This window comes from Myotis myotis, unplaced genomic scaffold (assembly GCF_014108235.1).
Source record: "Myotis myotis isolate mMyoMyo1 unplaced genomic scaffold, mMyoMyo1.p scaffold_m19_p_6, whole genome shotgun sequence".
Classification (NCBI taxonomy): domain Eukaryota; kingdom Metazoa; phylum Chordata; class Mammalia; order Chiroptera; family Vespertilionidae; genus Myotis; species Myotis myotis.
Genome location: NW_023416368.1, coordinates 39,719,174 through 39,741,176, shown reverse-complemented (window position 1 = coordinate 39,741,176; position 22,003 = coordinate 39,719,174). Strand labels below are relative to the sequence as shown.

Below are 22,003 nucleotides of genomic sequence, written 5' to 3'. Positions count from 1 at the left end.
TTTTTAAAAAAGTGATTTGGGCAAATCATTTTATCTTCTCCAAGCTTTAATGATCACATGTGTCAAGTGAGGATTTGTCAGTGCTTTTCAACCTATTTCTGCCTCAACACACCAGAGATGATCCTACTCAGTCTCAATATACACACAGGCTCACTACCCTGGTAATGCTACAGTGACGGGGAGGGTGTGTGCTGGAGAAAGGCTTTTAGGTGTACCTGGTAACCTTAGCGGGGTGTGAGTTACAGGGGTAGTCAATCTAATCCCATCTCTATCTACTCCCACTCCCCTTGCCACAGGCTGGTAGGCCAAAAGGTCCTTGCCAGCAACAGTTTCTGTGACTATAAATGGAAAGTTCTTGTTCAACAAGAACATTCTTTAAGGTTTTGCTCTTTCTATATGTGTTTTTCTTTTCTTTTAAAGATATCATTCCAACCTCTCCTGGCTTGCACTGTTTCTGACAATCCCTACCTGTGTTCCTGTATTTAACATGATTTTTTTTGTTTGCTTTTTAAGATTTTGTTTTTTATCATTGGTTCAGCAACTGCATTGTGATATCCCTGGCGTGATCTTCTTCTGCTTATCTTGCTTGCTTTTCTTTGTGTGTGCTTACCCTGATTATTTTTGGAAGCTACTTTTATCTGTTGGGTGATTTGTTAGCAAATATGAATATATTTGGCCACTACTTCTGCAAATATATTACCTCTGATCATCTTCCCACTCCACCCCCATAAATTCAATTTCATCTATGTTAGAACACCTAATAATATCCCATAGGTCACAAAGGTTCTGCTTTTTCTCTCTCTTTTATGCCCCTTTCTCTCTGTGCTTCAGTTTGAATGGGTTCATTTGCCAACAGCTTGATATGTTTGCTGATCTTTCTTGTGCAGCATCTAATTTGCTGTTAAACCCATTCAATGAATGCCCCCCCTCCTTTTTTTAAGAAATAAGAATATAAACATGGTATTTTAAAAGGTGGTGGTGGGTACTTAGATGAAAGTGGTTCGTCTTAGGGTGTAGAAATTTGAGAATGGGGAGAAATGTATAAGAGACATTTGTTTTCTTTGTAGCCCTGTAGTTCTTTTTTGACATTTAAAAAGATAAAACTAAATTAAAATAGATATAGAAAAATATAGCTATACATACATATGTTAAGTGATTTTATGAGCACCATCATCCATCCCTTTCTATCTCTGTCTCTCCATAAAAGAGAAACATTTGCATTCTGGGAAGTACTGGGATAAAGTATCCCACAGTCTCTCTCCCTGATACTCCGCAGGTGATTTCATGGAATGCAGAGAGTGAGAAAAGAGTGGTGCATAAGTGACACTCTGCATAATCACACTCAGCTCCTCTCCTTTCCCCTCTCCCAGGACCAAAATCTTATCCAACTGTCTGACAGCCTTTAAGAAAACTGTGGTAGGCAAGATATTTTTGAAATAACTTACGTTATTGCACGTAAACTAGACGGTTAACTCTCATAAGCAGAATCTAACAATAATAACATAGCAAGCTACTGTATTATCTGTTGTGGATTACAGATGCCTGCAAAATTCTTCCCATTCCTCCTGTCAAGAGGTTGATTCTATTCTTCTGGCCCCAAGGCTAGCCCTGAGAGATGCTTTGACCAAAACTGGGGCAAAGGAATTGGGTAAAATGTAACTTCACAGGAGGGCTTTCAGAGAGTTGCAGTTTTTACTCTGCTGGGCTAGAAATGCTCTATCTAGAACCCAGATGCCATGCCATTAGGAACTCATGCTAGTAGAGCAGCCACGTGAAAGAGCTCCAAGGTAATGCTCCAGGTAAGCCAACCAAATTCTAGGCTAGCCAAGCCCCGATTAAAAAGACAAAGCTAGGGCCCAGGCCAGGTAGTTCACTTGGTTAGAGTGTCATCCCTATATGCCAAGGCTGTGAGTTCGATCTCTGGTCAGGGCATATACAAGAATCAGCCAATGCATAAATAAGTGGAGCAACAAATCTGTTTTTCTCTTTCTCTCGCCCTTCTCTTTAAAACCAATAAATAAAATTTAAAAAGCTATTAACAATAAAAGCATCATATGCTAATTAGACCAGATGTCCTTCTGGACGACCTTCGGGACAAAGCTGGGCTGCGAGGGAAGCCCGGTCCCGGGTGCCAGAGTCCCGGGTGTCATTAGGAAGCCGGTGCCGGCAGCCAGGGGAAGGAGGGCTATTCTTGCACGAATTTCATGAATCAGGCCTCTAGTAAATAAAAGAGGAAGCTAGAGCTGGGCTCAACTGCTCACTTAGACAAGGGAAGAGCTAAAAAATACCTGAATGATAAAAGGAAAATTGGGGACATTTCTTTGATAGTAAGACACATATGTAGTTACTATTGTGACAATTAAATAATTAAATATATGTAAAATATTTAAGACAGTGCCTGACACTTCATAAATGTTCAATAAACATTAGCTGTTATAACTACTGTCAAAGAACTATCACAAATTTCCCTATTATTTTCTCCATCAGGCATCAGCTATCCCCTTGCTTGAGTAGGCAATTTGTCCAATCCTGGCTTCCTCTTTCCAATGTGCCTGTGTATACCTATCACAACACAGATGTAAACAAAAAACTTAGTTTTTAGTACTACTAATTATGAAATCGAAAAGTATGAATTGAAGAAGAAAAAAAATGTAGTCTTCATTTTGTTTTGTTTAGATATTCCCATTTCTTATTATTTCCTGTCTCTAAGACCTTTATATTTTCCCCACAATTTCACTTTCATAGTATTCTTCCCAAGTTTCTTTTTCTTCCTTCATTGACTCTGTAAATTTTCTGAATTAGATAATTCTAATTCTTTTGTCTAGGATTTTATAGCAAAGATTTATTCTATCCATTCTGTAGCAAAGATTTATCTTATCTAGTTTTAGCTCCATCTCATTTTAATCACCTACTCTCTATTTCCCCATTTCTACACATGCAACTCCTATATTCATGAAGCATAAGTGACACCTCCATTAGAACTTGGGCAAAGTGTAAAAAACAGTGTTTTAGAGTGTGTTTTGTGTGTGTGTGTGTGTGTGTGTGTGTGTGTGTGTGTGCGCGCGCACACGCTATTCTGACTTCAATTCTATCAGGTTACAAATTGTTGCCAAGGTGGTACCTTTTATTGACAATCAAAGGAGCACTGCCATATTCCTGTCCCACTTTAAAACTGTGGGACAAAAGTTTAGAAAAGGCTGTGTTGGTATCAGAGGACCAGCCAAATCAACTCTAGTTACTATAGAAATAAGAGTCATTCATTTTGGCAGAAAGTTGAAGGAATCAAGACATACAGCTAGTGGCATATATTAAAATACAATAAGGCAAGTGGTACAGGCTGGCTAGGGACTGACTCCATTCTCTTTTGCTCTTCCTGCACTGTGATCCTTTCACTTTTCTGAATGATTCTCCTTCCACAAATCATTTTATAACTATCCTTTCTCTCTTCATTACTCCCTGGAAAAGCCTCACTGTTTAATTTTAAAAGGATTTCTCTCTCTCTCTTCCCTTTCTCCAAAAAATGTAGAGTTCTGGTCTCAATCAGTGTGCTCTCAGTAGTGCTAAGAAGGAACTTTATGTATACTTGAAAAATAAAATTGAGATTGTTGCCTTCTCACATGTATTCATGTTTAAATAGTTGTAAAGGATGTAATTTCCAGAGTATTATAAATATTGAGATTTTAAAATAAGACCCTTATATCAACTCTTTCCAAAGCATTCAGATTTAAAATCACCGTGATTTAATACTACCATACATTTAAAACTAGCTTTGAGAAACCTTACAATGCTTTTTTCCTCAAATTTGTATTTCTATTCCACTACCCCAAGAGAACATCTTTCCGTCACTGGTCATTTTGAAATAATTCTCAGAAATAAAAATATGTATATACATTTAAAAATTTTTAAATCATACAAACATAAGGTTCTAAGTATTGAATTTCTTCTGGACTGGATTAGCATTACAATGATCTCATTAGTCTTCTCCACAAGGAGTTCTTGTAAACATGGGAGTCTATTATGTATTGCTAGGATTCAATACTTTTTCAATTCAATTTCTTTTTTTAATGGAATAAAGTACAGAGAGACCTTATTCACATAAATAAGTCAGAATAGAAGAAATTGTGTTACAACACCCCTCAATTCTTTGAAATTTGAGTTATTTATAAGATGATAAACAAATGACAACTGAAAGTCTTTTTCCACTGTAACTCCTGAGAAAATGAGAGTGAAAAAAGAAAATAGTAATTATGATGATCTCCAGACCACACTTAGAAAACTGGTACTGCAGAGTCATCCATTCTTTCAAACCTGTTACCCATATTTCCCACTGTCCTCTTGTTTGGTGCCCCACAGGTTTTTAAAGAGGAGTTTGGAAAGGGGAAAATCTCCACTCTCATCACAAGTGGGTTCTCAGGCAGGTCAGTTTTCGGCACTGAAAATCTGGAAATGAATTTCCTTAATCTACCATCCCTATGCATACCATGCATATCCACATGGAAAGTCTCCTTGCTTAAAGAAATTAACTTCAAGATTGGTCATATCACATTTTTAAGTGTTCGTGAAGATAACTGAAGAGTGAAACTGTAACACAAATTTATAACATTAATACAACAATCAAGTTTTTCATAAAATGTTACATATCTTAGAGCTTCCAGCTTACAAGAATGAAAAATGGTACAGGATAGAAAAGGGTCTAGAATGTGGATCTGTGCTCAGGAGAGATTGACTCCAGGTTCTGTGAACAATGTGACATGACAAGAAAGCTATGTTAGCAACCCCTCAGTACAGGTCTCTAGTAAAGCAACCACCTCAATTGCTGTGCACATGACTGGGGTGTAATAATGAAGAAAAATGAGAGATCTTATATCAACCCCTGTGATCTCAAAGAATAAAAGCAACACAGTGACACCAGGAATAAGTAAGAGAATGAATCTCTGCCTCCTAGGAGCTTGCAATTTAGGGACACACAAATAAGACAAACAGCAATTTAAAGCCTTCTACACAAAAAGATCAGCAGACATACTAGAAATTGGAAGAAGGAGAAAATAAATTATCCAAGGTTGGGAAAATACCTCCTTTCAATGCATTTTCTAAGCACGTCCCACTTTTCCACAGGCCAACCTACTGATGTGAGACCAAAACTGACACACTTTCAAATGTTATATGTAAAAAAGATCAGGAGGACATTTAGAACTATTTATAAACTAGTATAAGCAATTTCATCAATAACCAAGAAACAGGGTTCAAGTCTCTATGAGTCTGGAAAATTTGACACAACAGATCCTGTATGAACAGTCTTTTTCCCAGTGCAGTTTTCCTTTTGTTTCAAAAACGGACTGTAAAAACAAGTTGTTTTTTTTTCCTTCTTACTGAAACACTTCTGCTTTTAATCATATCTAACACTTTAAGACAGGTTAAAAAAAGGAGAGAAAATACCCCTTGTAATTATGGAGCTTTATAATTACTGTGTGGTTTACACAATAGTCGCACTTACAAGGCATCTTCCTTTTTCAACTAAAGCTGGAATCTCTCTAGATATTAAGTTATTTACTGGCTTCCCCTGCATCTGGCACCCAATGCAGGACATAGTATATAAAACTATAATCTGGCCTCAGATAATAACAGAACAAAAGCCAGGGAAAGCATAATTAGCATTACTATATTACTCAGAACATGTAAATAAACCGAATTAGATAATGTATACAGCTTATCCTTAAATTAATTGAACTTTGCTGAGCAAGACAGAAAAGTAACTGTTAGAAAGAATATTAAAAAGTAAGTGACACCAACAGATATATAGAGCTCAAGATTTATGAGGATGTACTCTTTCCAAAATTTCCGTCATGTCTGTCTATAAGGCTACACAGTATAATAAAAACAAAATGATTTCAAGGATTCCTACAGTAACCAGAAAACTGTCAATCCCACAGGCCTAGGTTATACTTGTGCTCCTCCACAGGTTTACTACTTGCCTAATGGCAAATTGCCTAACACTTTCTGTCCCTCAGTCTTTCCACTCGGAAAAAAAACTCCATAGTATGTCTTACAAATTATTCATGGCCTGACCTTACTGGTGAGAGAATAAACTAGTCTTTCAGGGAGTGCAAATAGGATATTCTTGAGAAATACACTTTCTTGACTTGAACAGATTAAACTAATATTAAAGTATAATAATAGTTTTTATATAAACAAATTTATTATTAAAATCTATAATAGCCACTATTTATGGTTTGGTTTAGGTACAATCTCCCCCATTCTCTCTCCCCAAAATACCTAAGCACAGAAGATTCACTAATAAACATTCTCAAAAACTGAATATTTACATAATTTAACTACTATGGCTAATAGATTTATATTCATCAACTTGCATTTAAGGAAAAGGAATGATATGTGTGTGTATGCCTGTGATTGTGTGCATGGGTTAAGTGGGGGGAAGGAAACTTGTTGCTGGGTCAATATTGAGCCATAGATAAGCTAAATGAGAACCTCAGACAAAAAAATGTACATGTGTATAATAAAGAACAAAGAGCTTCAATATTCAGTCTCTGTTTCTAGCTGAACACTTTCTAGCCCACCCCTCTTCAAACAGACTCGTATCAAATCAGGCCAGTTAAAAAATACAAAAAGGTTAGTCTTCCAGTTTAGGTAACCAGAACATTCTAACAGGTATCTGCCCAAATATTGGAAAAGCTCCCCTAAGAAGCCAGGTTTCTGCCAATAGATGAGAACCATATGCATACAACCATGATAGATTCCTGGAGATCTCAGAAACTCTGTGCAAAAAAAATTAAGCGCATTAACCATAACACTGTGAGAGAAAAAGGAAAAGTCACCAGGTCTCCCAAAGGAGTACTTTGAGCTAACATATAATTCATTTATAGTGATAACTAATGACAACTGTGGATATATTCTGTATGACAGGAGGAGATTTTTCAGCATCAGCATTAAAGAAAAAAAATAATACAATGGAAGGCATAACAAGCTAAAATTTTAAGTGTTAAAGTCAGGTATTTATCCATGATATTTTAATATTTTTTTCTTTTGCTGGAGAAAATAGTAAAAGGTATTATGTATCAAGGGCTCATGTGCAACAGGATCTTACTGGTAGTCTAATGGTTCAGATGAGTTACTGCATCTAAGCCTCCAACATTTCTGCAGAGGTGGTAGTATTCCTATTTTACGGATTATTACACTGTCTCATATCACACAGTAAAGGCCAAATAACAATTCAAATCCAGCCTCAAGTGATTTAAGACTCATTTATACTGTAGATTATTTTAAGGAAAAAAACAGCTAAGGCATCCTGTAATAAGTACTTTTTATAACTGCCCTTGGTTTTTCAGCTGTTGAGAGATTGATGTTGAGATAAATGCCCTCTCAGTATTAATGGTAGAAAAAATTACCATTCTCCTAAACTAATGGCCACAAGGATGGAGTAAAGTTTACAGCAGATTACCAAAGTTAACATAGTTATATAATAGACTGTTTTAAACTAATACAAAATCAATATATATATAGACAGATTCCCTTAAAAAATAAAATTATTCATATATGTAATTTTAAAATTACAATATATCTCCTTTATCCAAATGTTAAAATCTCCCTGATGATACCTAAATCAAATATATTAATTTACATGACAAAGGTTTACAAGGACTTTAAGAGTGCCAAGAACCATTCTAGACTAGACCATGGATAAAACGTGATCACAGCCCTTGTAACTACCAAGGATGCATACATACATACATACATACATACATAGAAGCATTTATGCATACATTCATTTTCCCTTACATTCCACAATGACTAACTCTAAGTAACAGGTATTTTCCATGTGCTACTCAGTGCTATTTAGCATTTAAAAGCAACTTAAAACTTTATATTAATACTAGAGGCCCAGTGCATGAAATCTGTGCACTGGGGAAGGGGGGGGGGGTTGGTCCCTCAGCTTGGCCTGCCCCCTCTCACAGTACAGGAGCCCTCAGGGGATGTCCTCCTCTGCGGGAGGCAACCAGGCCAATCAGGGGAAGGCGCTGCCTCCATTACCCGGCTGCTGCTGCCACTGCAGGCCACAGTGGCTGCTGGCCCTCAGCCCTTGCTTCTTAGTGCTGGCCCCGCCCCCCCGCCCAATGGTGGGTGGGGGGCGAACTGGGGCCAGGCTTGCTGGGGGAGGGGCTGTGGGAGGTTGAGGCACAGCAGGTTGCACATGTCTAGACTTATAGAGGGGTGGCACCACTGCCTCTGTGGCTGCCTCTGTGGAAGGGGCAACATTGGGACTGGTCCATGCAGTCCCCTCTCCCGCTGCCTCTGCAGAAGGGGTTGTGGCACCGGCCTTCTCGCTTCTCCCTTCTCACACGGCACTGGCCTTTTCCCACGGCCTCTGCAAAAGGGACCACAGCACTAGACAGGCCCGAGGTGCAGCCTCTCCCACACTGCTGGCCCTCGGCCCTTTTGCAGCTGCTGTGGCTTTGTCTGGAAGGACATCCAGAAGGATGTCCAGAAGACGTCTGGTCTAATTAGCATATTACCTTTTTAATAGTATAGATAGGTATTTAATGCTAAACAGCCAACCTCTTTTGCTGAATTCTGCACAAACATAACCTATCTTCACCGTCAACTTTCCCAAATATATATAACATTAAATAAAGAGGAAGAATATCAACAAATCTTAGACTAAAGTTCAAAGAAATGATTTTCCCTCATTTTAGGAGGAATCATGTTTACTACAAAGAAAAGAGCAAGTTATTAGACTGTGCTATTAAGTGCCACATGTCCAATTTTTTCACAAATGATGAGATGAGTGGGGATCGCACTTAGTTAAACAGAGGACCTGTATTATTCATTGCAATTTCTGCATCTAACTTCAGACTGCATTTATATGACCTGGGCCACATTTTAATGTTTTTCTTTTCTTTTTGATAGTTTGAACTGTTTTTTTAGAAAATAAAAACATAAAAGAGAAAAAAAATTGAAAATGCATAGGGCCAATGATAGTTTTCAATATTATTCTCAAAATTCAAATACAAAATTTGCAAATTCTTACACATATGCGAAGTGACTGAACCATGAAATCATTTCATGCTTGCTACCTCAATTCAAAATTGAAAAGAGATTGGAAATTATCTTTTCTAATTTCCTAATCAATATAGCAGACATTCAGTACAATCAACCCTTCTTCAAAACACCTAAAATACTAAGGTAGTTCCTGATTCCCAGAACCAGCAAGTCAACTAAAGTGGACAACTCTAGCTCACTGGAAAACTTTTCCATTTGCTTTCCCAGAAACCTTAAAAATCTGTCTCTTCAACAGGATGGAGTTTTAAAAATATGAAGACATAACTGTGTCTACATGTATTCTTCTATTCTCCAAAGTAAAAACATGCTTTGATCCTACCTGTTATATCTAAAATTACTTACAAACCATGAGATTCCAAAATTGTATACTACACTCTAGATGTGATCTGACCAGGACAGAGCACCAGGAACTATTAGCTTATCCAATCTGGATGCTATAATTTATGCAGTCTAAAATGACATGAGCATTTTTTTGGAAGATTCATGACAATGTTATATTAAATGTGAGCTCAAATTTCCGTGTCCCACCAAACAAGTAAAGTCTCTTTTATCCTACATGTGTTTAATGTGATGAACTTGAAGATAAAATTTGAGACTTGTTTTCAGTAAACTCCTTTCTGGAGTGAAAATGCTATATATAATATTAGGATTATTTTTCATATTGCCATAATATGAAGTTTAATATTTTATCAAAGTTTACAACAGAGCAAGTACATATAAAGCAATGTGAAAATCAGCAATCCACTTTAGAAACTATAAACTACAAAGAGTTACTTTTAAAATTTTTAAAAGAATGAAAATTAATTCAGAATTTTTCAATTTAAAGATTTATAATGTTTTTGGCATTGCAAGAAAGGCTTTTTTTTTTTTTTGGTGTGTGTGTGTGTGTGTGTGTGTGTGTGTGTGTGTGTATTTGTTTTTTTAACTCATACTCTGAGGAAGTTGTTATGACATGGAACAGGTGTGAAGTTCTGACTCAATAAATAAGCCTAAACCATCATCCTATATCAATCATCTTAAAAGACTATTTGCAGTATTTTCTGTTATAATGTTGGATTGTAAGTAAGAGGGAAACCAGAATTTTAAGTACAAAATCCATTAAACCATGTACATCTAACACTCTCAACCACTGAAACTGAAAGCAGATTCTATTTTAAAAACAATAATAATATAAGAGTGGTTGACAAAAGACGGATTTCCTCACTTAGTCATCCTCCTGTATTAACAGCTTGATTTCCTACCCGTCATTTACTCAACTGAAGGCTGGATGTTCTGTAAACAAGTTTGTTTGCTTTGTGTAACAGGGACTGAGGCAAGAAAGGAAACCTTGGACAGTATTTCTTTTCCTGAAACAGTTACCAAAATGTTAGGCTTCAGGAACTATGATACGCCACAAGGGTGAATTACTGGATCCAGCAATGGCCTGTCAGGGGGCTCCTTGAGCACCTGAACAATCCACCTGTGATTTACCACATTACTCTGCAGAGTACGCAACACAGGGCTGACAGAATGGGGCTATTATTTTGATATACAAATTTGATACATCTTGATGGCAACGAACAGGGCAAATTATCTTGTTTTACGCTTTGTGTATCTTGAAAAGAGAGAATGTGAGTTCTCCAACTTTATCCCTATTTCTACTGGATATCTATTTATCTCTTTGTGGCACAGTTTTTTAAAGTTATTTTATTCTAAAAACCCACTCCTCTAATATAGCTGAAAAACAACAGATCTCAATTAGGAAATAGGAAAAAGTTCTTACTAAATAATAAGCTTACAAAATCTAATAGAATGTATATGCTAAATGATTCAGAAAATTAGTGTCTAGTCACAGATTGATAATAAATAGTAGTGTAATAATGTGTCAATTTTTGTAGAACATAAAATACAACGTAAGTTTTATCTTAAGATAAATGTTCGTCTCAAAATAATGGGTCCATTCCTTCACAATGGTTTTTAAAAAGTACATTAATTCAGGTGTTATTTTTAAAAACTATACCTTAAAATGTATTGAGTATCTTAATATTCTTAATATGAGTATTAAGTTACCAACAAAGTATATTCTTTATTACTATATTTGTAAAACTAGAATTCATACTTTTACTTGCAGCTTTTCTGAATCATAATTTTGTCAAGTAGATCAGGTTTTAACCTTTAAATGTCAGTGCTGCTTTTTTCAAATCTTTAAAGCTCATCTGATTCCATAAAGAAAGAAAAAATATTACTGTGCCCAAAGCTAAAAAAAGAGAAAAAAACAACACAAAAAGAGGCCAATTAAGAGAAGTCTATTAACACAACAAATTCACTACTGGTTTTTTAAAAATCTCTTTGAATGACCTTGAGTACTAATTCTTTAGGAATAAGACAATGATTGCTAGTAAAGAGAGACAGGAAATGCAATAAGAAAGTTGCCAAACTCAAAGGATTTTTAGATCTTTTAGCTCTATATAGCTGGCAATAATCTGTTTCATAGAAATCAAGTTATTGTTTGTCTTTTTTTATCTTTTACTTTTTTTTTTGTTAATCCTTACCCGATGATATTTTTCCACTGATTTTTAGAGCTAGTGGAGGGAGAGGGAGAGAAACAGAGAGAGAAACATCGCTGTGAGAGAGACACATCAATTGGTTTCCTTCAGCACACACCCCAACTGGAGCCAGGGATCAAGCCTGCAACCAAGATATGTGCCCTTGACCGGAATCAAACCCAGGACCCTTCAGTCCACGGGCTGACGCTCTATCCACTGAGCAAAACTGGCTAGGGGTGTTTGTCTTAACATTTGTAAAATATGTTTCTTTTCCCACCATAAAGGACTATAATATTATCAAACCTGAAAGAGAAAAAGACTATTAAAAATTCTAAAATTATACCTTTTAATACTTCATGGTAATAATAGGAACACATTAGGTGATTAATATGAAGAGTATCTCCATTTTGATGATAAGGTTTGTATTTGATAAAAATTAGAGTTCTTTAATCTCTCTATATATTCAACTCTAATATCCTAGGAAAAGTGTATTTTGTTGTTATTATTCACTAATAATCTAAAATATGGTTTCTAGTCTATGAGCTGCAGACTTCTGTGATTGCAGACCCCAGATAAATACCCAGTATTATCTAAGAAATGAACAAATGACATGTGCATATTTTTTAAATATATGTATATGATGCTGTGATTGCAATGATAGAAAATCATTTAAAAATGTTACACAGTCCTCAGTAGTTAATTTTTTTCCATAAAATATTGCTTCAATTACATTGAGGAAATTTAACTGCAATTATGTGGGAATCTACAAATTGTTTGGATGCCAAAAACTAGTTCCACAAACTCAAATAAGTTAAAATTTGCAGCAATAAATTTCTAATGTGCTATTTTAAGTACTGAAGATACCTTATGGAAGATGGGAAAAAATACATTTTTATAACTAAATTAGAATACCCAAAGATATGAGAATAATTACACTTGGAAATCATGTGCTTACAAAAGGAAGAGATTTGCATAAGAACTACTATTGTCTGCAGTAAAATAAAGGCAGTTGCGTTTCAGTCAAATGTGCCAACCCTAAGACCAAAAACCCAGCTCTACCACTTACTAGTTGTGTGGCCTTGGACAAATAAAACTACTTGCACCTCAGTTTCCTCATCTATATCAATAATCTCACACTGAATTTAGAAAACAGTTTCAAGAGGGGAGAAATGAATATAAAGTTATTTTCTACATATAGGTGCACACTGTAGGCTGAAAGTAGTACAGAATAAAAAATATAATTAAAGGATGGGTACTGAAAAGATTAAGTGAAGAAGAGGGGGTTAAAGAGTAAGGAAGGTTGCCTTCTACGGCACACACCTAAGCTCCTCAAATATTCATATTTGTAATTTTCTTGACTAAGATAGTTGTAAGGTTTCTACACTTCATTTTAAAGGATAAATTATTAACTACAAGTAGACTTTGAAAAGTTAGGTGTGAATAGTGTAATTACTAGAGCAATTAACTAAAAAACATACAAAAAATGTAATATTAAAGGCATTAGATGAATTGAAATGGAGTAATGAAAAATATGCTAATAATTCACAAGATGGCAGAAAAACACAGAAAAATGAAAAGAGGGACAAACAGAAAAGCAATTAAATCACAGAACTAAAACCAAACATACTGACAATTATACTAAATGTATATGGTATAAAAACAACAAAAAACCCAAGATTCTCAAATTATATGACAAATAAGAACCAACTAAATGCTATCTATATGAAACTCAAATGAGATAAAATAATAGACATGTTAAAATTAAGTAACAGACATGTTAAAATTAAATCATGCAAACACTACCCAAAGAAAAGTGAGATTATTATAATATCTGACTAAGTTAGACTTTAGAATATGGAGAATTACCAGGACTGCAAGAGGCAGTAAACAATGATAAATATATATGCACCTAAGAAGAGAGTATCAAAATACATGAAACAAAAACTGAGAGAAAAATAGATAAATCCACAATTATACTTGAGAACTTCAATATTTCTTTCTCAAGAACAGACCAAATAAAAATCCAGTAAGAATACAGAAGACACAATCTACACAATTGACCAAAGTGCCCTAAATGACATCTATGACTCTATACCCAACTACAGCAGAATACATTCTTTTAAAGAACACCTTTAGAGATATCTGTACCATTTCAAGAAAGGTTTCAAATGAATAATCTAAGTTTCCACCATAGGGGAATAAGAACAGCAAACAATATCCGAAGGAAGCAAAAAGGAAGAAACATAAAACAGAGAATTAATTTTTTTTAAGCAGCAACAAAGAAATTCAATGCAACCACAACCTTTGAAAATAGCAATAAAATTGATAAAACTCTCCAAAGACTAACAAGTGAAAAGAGAAAACACAAAATTTTCTTATCAATAAGAAAAGAGGAGATTTCACTCTGACTCCCACAGACACTAAAAGAAAAAACAATGAACAACTCTATGGGTATAAATTTGACAACTTAGATGAAATTAACCAAATTCCTTGAAAGACATTAGCTTACAAAACTTTATTAGGAGAAAATATATAAACAGAATAGTCTATTATCATAAGTACTAGAGGCCCGGTGCACTAAATTCTTGCATTGGGGGTAGGGGGTCCCTCAGCCCTGCCTGCACCCACTCCTATCGGGGACACTCCTCTCACAATCTGAGACTGCTGGCTCCTAACCACTCACCTGCCTGCTTGCCTGATTGCCCCTAACCTCTCTGCCTGCCTGCCTGATCGCCCCTAACTGCCTCTGCCTGCCTGCCTGATCACCCCTAACTGCCCTCCCCTGCTGTCCTGATATCGCCCCCAACTGCCCTCCCCTGCCAGCCTGGTTGCCCCTAACTGCTCACCCCTGCTGGCCTGAAATCGCCCCCAACAGCCCTCCCCTGCCAGCCTGATCTCACCCCTAACTATTCTCCCCTGATGGCCTGATCGCCCCTAACTGCCCTCCCCTGCTGGTCTGATCTTGCCCACAACTGCCCTCCCCTGCCAGCCTGATCTCGCCCCTAACTGCTCTCCCCTGCTGGCCTGATTGCCCCTAACTGCCTCTGCCTGCCTGACCTTGCCCCTAACTGCCCTCCCCTGCCGGTCTAATCTCACCCCCAACTGCCCTTCCCTGCCAGCCTGATTGCCCTTAACTGCCTTTGCCTGCCTGATCTCCCCTAACTGCCCTCCCCTGCCAGTCTGATCTCACCCCCAACTGCCCTTCCCTGCCAGCCTGATTGCCCTTAACTGCCTCTGCCTCCCTGATCTCCCCTAACTGCCCTCCCCTTCCAGCCTGATCTTGCTCCCAACTGCCCTCCCCTGCAGGCCTAATCTCACCCCTAACTTCCCTCCTCTCCCAGCCAATTTGGTTCTGATTGGTCAGTTTCTATGCCAGTCAGCATCTCTGGGCCTATCAACAGGGCCTGATCAGGAATGCGGGGCTGATCAGCAGCCCCAGTGGAGGCCTGGAGAGAAATGGAGGTGTGGCAGTTGGCCAGGCTGGGAGAGAAAGAGAGGCAAGTTCTGATCAATGGCTACCACAGAGGCTACAGATCGGACCCTGCCTCTCTCTCTCTGCAGGCCTCTCTCCAGGCCTGATTCGCAGCCTCCTAGGCAGTCAGTGCTGGGTCGGGGCGCCCACAGCGGCCCTAGTCAGTGCTGGGTTGCCATGACTTCCGGTCAGGTCAAGCCTTCGGTCGTTAGGACCCTGGCTCTTTATTATATAAACTAGAGGCCCGGTGCACAAAAATTTGTGCACTTGGGGGGGAGGGGGGGTTCCCTCAGCCCAGCCTGTGCCCTCTTGCAGTCTGGGACCCCTCCGGAGATAACGACCTGCTGGCTTAGGCCTGCTCCCGGGTGGCAGAGGACAGGCCCAATCCCTAGGTGCAGCCCCTGGTTGGGCTCAGAGCAGGGCCGATTGGGGAGTTGGGGCGTCGCCCCCTGTCATGCACAGAGCAGGGTGGATTGGGAGGTTGCGATGCCACCCTCAGTCACGCTCAGGGTAGGGCTGATTGGGGGGCTGAGGCACCGCCCCCTGTCACACTCAAGGCAGGGTCGATGGTGAGGTTGCGGTGCCACCTCGTCACGCACAGAGCAGGGCCAAGCAGGGGGTTGGGGTGCTGCCCCCTGTCACGCACAGAGCAGGGCCCATCAGGGGGGTTGGGGCTCCGTACCCTGTCACGCACAGAACAGGGCCCATCAGGAGGTTGGGGAGCTCCCCCGTCACACACAGAGCAGGGTGGATCAGGAGGTTGGGGCGCCGCCCTCTATCACCCACAGAGCAGGGCCAATCAGGGGGTTGGGGCGCCGCCACTCTCACACTCAGGGCAGGGCCGATGGGGAGGTTATGGCTCTACTCCATCACACAGAGCAGGGCCCGTGTGGGGGGGGGGGGGGGGGGGAGATGGGGCGCCACACCCTGTCACACACACAGCTGCAGGGCGATCAGGGGGTTTGGGCGCTGCCCCCTGTCACACTGATTCCAGTGCCGGGAGGCCTCTTAGCTCCGCTGATCCCGGTGCTGGGAGGCCTCGCGGCTCTGCTGATCCCAGTGCTGGGAGGCATATTACTCTTTTACTATATAGAATAGAGGCCCGGTGCACGGGTGGGGCCGGCTGGTTTGCCCTGAAGGGTGTCCTGGATCAGGATGGGGGTCCTCACTGGGGTGCCTGGCCAGCCTGGGTGAGGGGATGATGGCTGTTTGCAGCTGGTCACACACCCTTCAGGGTGGGGGTCCCCGCTGGGGTGCCTGGCCAGTATGGGTGAGGGGCTGAGGGCTGTTTTCAGGCTGGCGGGTGACTGAAGCTCCCAACCGCTCCTTTTTTTCTTTTTCTTTTTATTCTGGGCCAGCTTTAGCTCTGGCTCCAGCTCTGAGGTATATATCCAAAATAACTGGAAGCAGGATCTCAGAAATATTAAAGTCCAATCATTAAAAAGGACAGTTATGTTCATAAAAGCACTATTCATAATAACCAAGAAGTGAAAGCAACCCAGGCATCCACTGGCAAAGAGAAAAAGCATAATGCAGTATATACATACATTAGAATACTACTCTGCCTTTAAAAGGAAAGAAATTAGAATACATACTATAATACACATGAGACTTGAGGACATTATGCTAAGTGAGCCCAGCCAGCGAGTGAAATAAGCCAGTCACAAAAAGACAAATACTGTGTTGGTCACCTTTCGTAACCTGTCTATATCTCAGTTTCTCATATATAGCATCAAGTATGATCACTGTATTTACCTCAAAAGTTAATAAGATTTAGTGATTAAAATACTTGGAGCAAAACTTAGATTTAGGATATGATGAATTTGAAATGCCTTTGACATCTCTTAAGTAGGCAGTTCATTGAAGAGATCAGAGCAATAGTCTAAGCTGAATCAAGTGCAGTCATGTGACACCTGAAGTCATGGATGTGAATGAGATTGCCCATGGAGACAAAAGAAAAAAAGAGGGGTGCTAGCACCCAACCTTGATGAACCCAACACTTTATGGATAGGCAGAGCAGAATAAATATGTAAAGAAACCAAGAGGAAACAGAAATAAAATAAAAACTGGAAACAAAGAAAATGATTCAAAGAGGAAGGAGTGGGCAATGACAATGAGTAAAGCTAACAACACACAAGACTGCTAGTTTTTCTCTTTTTCCTTTAGCAACAAAACCCCTCAATTCAAGCTGCACAGCCAGCCAACCAAAATAGAAAATATATTTATTTTGGGTATGAAGCTAAGAAGGATCATATGGATGTAAATGATACTTATAGGTTATGTCCTTAAAGTGAGAGAGTGAGCTCTCTTTCCTCATCTTCTCATCCCCGTTTACCTGAATGAGAACCCAACTAATGGAACAGTGAGTTATTTTTCCCATGTGGCCTAAGGGATGGTACAGCTGCAAGATAGAAGGAATCTGAGTTTCTAACACCATGGAATCATTGTAGCAGTTGGTGGCTCTGCTGTCTTAAATTATTTCCTTTAAAAGGCTCTTACTTGAAGATGCAGTAGCCTTAGTATTTCAGAATTCATCACAGCAGATTTATGAGAAGGGGTATATAAGAAGAATAATGTCAACATATTTTTAAATAAATGGTACAACATATACATTAATGGCAACAATTATCTGATCATACTTTTCTACAACTTGAAAGTAATCAATGGGTATTTAAACCTTGTATTTGGAAATTCTTACAGGTGATTCTGTTTTGCTGGGTTCAAATTACACAATTGATTTTTATATATTTTACTAACTTACATTAAATAATAAAATAACATAAAAACTCCAAATCTGGCAGGTAGTTGTGGACGAGTGGTTAAGGCGATAGACTTGAAAAACTCCAAATCTAACTTTAAAAGAATATAATCTGTGTTCTAAAAACAATCTCCAAATTACTTCTTTACAGGAAATTTTGGAAACCCTGCATCTTTCAAGCCTGAAGAGAACTATCAAAAGCTGGATGCAAGTATCAAAAAAGATTTAAGCTATGAGAACAAAATAATAATTATTTACTAAATCTGTTTCTATGTTAACCTCTGATGTTTCTACCAACAATTTCCAGCAAACTACCAGGAAGATGCTTCTTTCTCAGACACAATGTGTTTTTTTCTGACTAGCTGCATTTGTGAACTAAATGCATTCAAAGTTAATAAACGGAAGGAAAAGCAAATACAGAGTTGGTCATTTTAAAATTAAATTCTTAAAAGGTTTAGGGCTATCATTTGTGGAACACAAAGAGATTTCCTTCTCTTACAGCATTCCAGGACATCACTCTTTCCTGCCTACCAGCAGACAAGATTATACTTGTCTGGAATGTCAGTGAAGTATTTATACAAAGGCAGTTTTTCAGAGTCTTCTTACTGTGAATACAAAACAGGAAATACAGTAATACCATCAGCATATTTAAACATTGTTTAGTATAAACTGTGTTTCTCCCTTAATAAGTACTAGGTTAACCTCCAAGAGGAGGAGGTGAAAATGAGCAGGTCAATAAACACATGGCACTAGTTGTTTGCAGCCAGCCAGAGGAAAGGTTCAGAAAAAAAAACTCAATAAAACTTAAAGAATTTGCCAAACTACATTTTAATGTTATACATCCACCTCTAATAAAAACTCATTTTTCTCAAAATCACAGGGCAAATAAAAGTTTTATAAAAGTTAATAATTTTATTGAATATAAAAACAGCCTAATAATAAGTTAATTGAATTGAAATTCTGATTCTGGGGCAGGAAAAACAAATTTCTATGTAAAGTGGTCATTCATCAAAAACACCAAATAAAGCAAAGATTTCCATTTTTTTTCACTTAAAAAAATCTCATTTACCTTCCATGGATTAACAGAGTAATACAATTCTACAAACCTACTTAGGGAAGAGTTTTGAAAATTATTTACAAATAGATTATAAAGTACAGCTGGTATCCTAATTTCAGACATAAGTCTAATTTCCCATAAGATAGAATGAATGCACTTGGGTTTGACTGCCCCCTGCTGATGTGAGATTTCTAAAACTACACAGGTTGACTAGATAAAATTGTGATGTTATTTTTTTAAAAACTGTTTCTACCCAGAAATTGATTTCAATTTCTTCGTGAAAACCAAGGACATTTAACTATTTAACCTTTGTGTCTTATTTTCACTCAATGGGAATATGTTTGTGGAATATCTACAGTATTACCTGATGCATATCAAAAATATTTCATTTCTCTGACCTCAAAATACTTACATGTTATTAGATAGGAAAAATCTGGAAAAGAATAAAGTGTTAGAGAAAATAAAAAACTAAGCTAAGTGGTACTGAGGAGAAGCAAACTAGAGAAAACTAAGGCCAACTTAGTTTTAAAAAACCAACTTAATGGAAATGGTTGTGAAGACTGAGACAGCTGAGAAAAGTAATGAGGATGATGTTAGACAAATAGGAATGAGATAAAATAAGCACATGCCTGGAGGAAATGATGACACAGCATGGGAAGAACATGTGACACCAGAAGACTTAACTGCCAGTTTAAATAGATAAATGTTGAGTGAAAACAGAAAATAATGGTGAGAGATTGGGGCCCAACTTTTTTAAACTAAAAAAGCCATAATAAAGAGCAGGACTTGAGGCAAACAATAGGGAACAGGAAAGGTTCCTTAGCAGTACAATCATCTGGGTAAAGACATTCCTTTAGAAAGAGTACTGTGAAGTAGAAGATGAAATGGAGAAAAAAGAGAATGGAGGCACAGAAACTGGGTAAGGGGATAACTAGTAATCTAGGGAAAGAATTGAACCAGAATGGAAGCAATGGAAATGAGAAAGAAAAATAAAATGGGAGATACATTTTGGGTGAAAAAAAAAACTGGGTGCCTGGCAGATTCAGAATTTTGTGCAGTTCTTATGCCATATTGATTATTAAATACAATTGACAAATAAGGAACAGTGTCCAAAGTGTTAACAGAAGGGGAAACTATGGTATCATGGCAGCTAAAGGGGTACAGATTTCAAGAATACTTGGGTAGTCAGCAGAATCAAATCTGTGAATTCAAGACAAAGAACCCTAGGAAGCCATTAGATTTTTTTGGTTCCATAACAATTTTTTGACATAAATTTAGATATATTTCTAGATCTGTGAAATATGTATGTCATTGGTATTTTAATAGGGACTGTACTGAATCTGTAGATTGCTTTGTGTAGTATGGACATTTTAATGATGTTAATTCTTCCAATCCATGAATATGGTATATGCTTCCACTTGTTTGTATCTACCTCTATTTTCCTTTATCAAAGTCCTATAGTTTTCTGAGTACAGGTCTTTTACATCCCTAGTTAAGTTTATTCCTAGGTATCTTATGCTTTTTGTTGCAATAGTAAACGGGACTGTCTTTTTAGTTTCTCTTTCTGAGAGTTCATTATTCATGTATAAAATGCCATCTATTTCTGGATATTAATTTGTATCCTGATACTTTGGCGAATTTATAAAATCTAGCAGTTTTTTGGTGGAGTCTTTAGGATTTTTCTATGTACAATATCATGTCATCTTCGAATAATGACAGTTTTACTTCCTCCTTTCCAGTTTGGATGCTTTTTATTTCTTCTTTTCTGATTGTTGTGGCTAGGATTTCCAGTACTATGTTGAATACAAGTGGTGAAAAAGGATATTCCTGTCTTGTATCTGATCTTAAAGGAAACTCATTTAGTTTTTGCCCATTGAGCATGACATTGACTGTAGGTTTGTCATATATGAGCTTTATTATGTTGAGGTCACTGGTGACCTTCACAAGTTCACTTTTAGCAAAGTAGTACACTCAGGAGGAAACAGAGAGCTGAAAATGTTCTAAATTGAGATGAGATATAGAAATTAAGTGGAGTAATTCACTTTAGGGGGAACATGTCTGTCTCCCCGCAGAGGAAAGGAGGATCACGTAAATAATAGGGTAGAGCTATGTTTAGTTAAAGATGGGGATACACAGGAAGTTCATGGCAAATGGTCTCAATTTATCTCTACAAATCAGTTTCCAAGCTCATTTCTCAAAAAAAAAAAAAAAAGATAGATTAATATTTACAAAAAACTTGGAAAATATTTGATATCACTTTTCTAGCCAGGAGTCCAGTTTCTACTGGAGATGTCCAGTCTCTAGGGATGGCTTCATCTTGCCAATGTTTCTCATTTTCTATAGCTGTCTAGAAAACTCTGTGTGCTATTTCATAACAAAGTTCAAAGCTGACCCACCACTGACACCACTTCCTACACATATAAGAAGTCTTTCCAAGTATGGTTTATGTGAAGACATCTGGAATTAAGCATGGAATTCAAGAATAGACCATATTCACATGTCATAAGTAAATGTGGTCATGGTAAGACTTCTTGGAAAAGTCATGTGTACCCTAAAATAGAACAGTAGCTTGTTTTAGAATCATCCAACAAAACCATGATAAATTATATTTTATGCTACATTTTCTTTGCAAAGGCATTTCTGTTGAAATGTAATACTTAAAGTTAGATTTCAATTAACTCATTTGCTTATAGAGCAGACCATTTGTAATGCTTCTGCCCAAGTTCACTATCTTGTATCACTATATTGTCAGTTTTTTAAAATAAATATAAAAAATGAAGTTTCCTCTCAAAACTCATATTCCCAAAATAATGAAATAAACACCAAGATGTGCAGAGTTCCAATAAGAACATTTTATGCTTATTGGAGAGTACACCAGCTATTTTGAGACAAAGGCCTGATTCTGCCTCAGGACTGAATATTCAAATACAAAATTAAATTGATATGAGACGTTAACACTAATAGACATTTCCTAGGAAAGATTTAAAATCAACAAGAACTAGTAAGTACTTGTAGAATGAATAAAAGTGCTCTACTGATTATATGTCTATACAACAAACCAAACTAAAAAATTCCCTTTAAGGTTACACAGAAAGGAATCTAATAACAACTGTTTT

General features: G+C 37.7%; 1 protein-coding gene across 4 annotated transcripts in view; it reads right to left on the bottom strand.

Moving 5' to 3' along the window:
• Window positions 1-22,003, bottom strand: part of SPATA5 (spermatogenesis associated 5) — a 252,906-nt gene that overhangs the window by 117,846 nt on the left and 113,057 nt on the right. Inside the window, exon 14 of one of the 4 annotated variants that reach the window (XR_004968160.1) lies at window positions 16,436-18,435. The exons of 2 other annotated variants lie outside the window; for them this stretch is intronic. Coding sequence is in view for 1 of the 2 variants with exons in the window: in XM_036312782.1 (XP_036168675.1) it covers window positions 18,433-18,435 (3 nt within the window). In the remaining variant the exon portion in view is untranslated. Of the gene's footprint in view, window positions 1-16,435; window positions 18,436-22,003 lie in introns of those variants that run through there. One more of the 4 variants, XM_036312782.1, reaches the window with a different exon arrangement.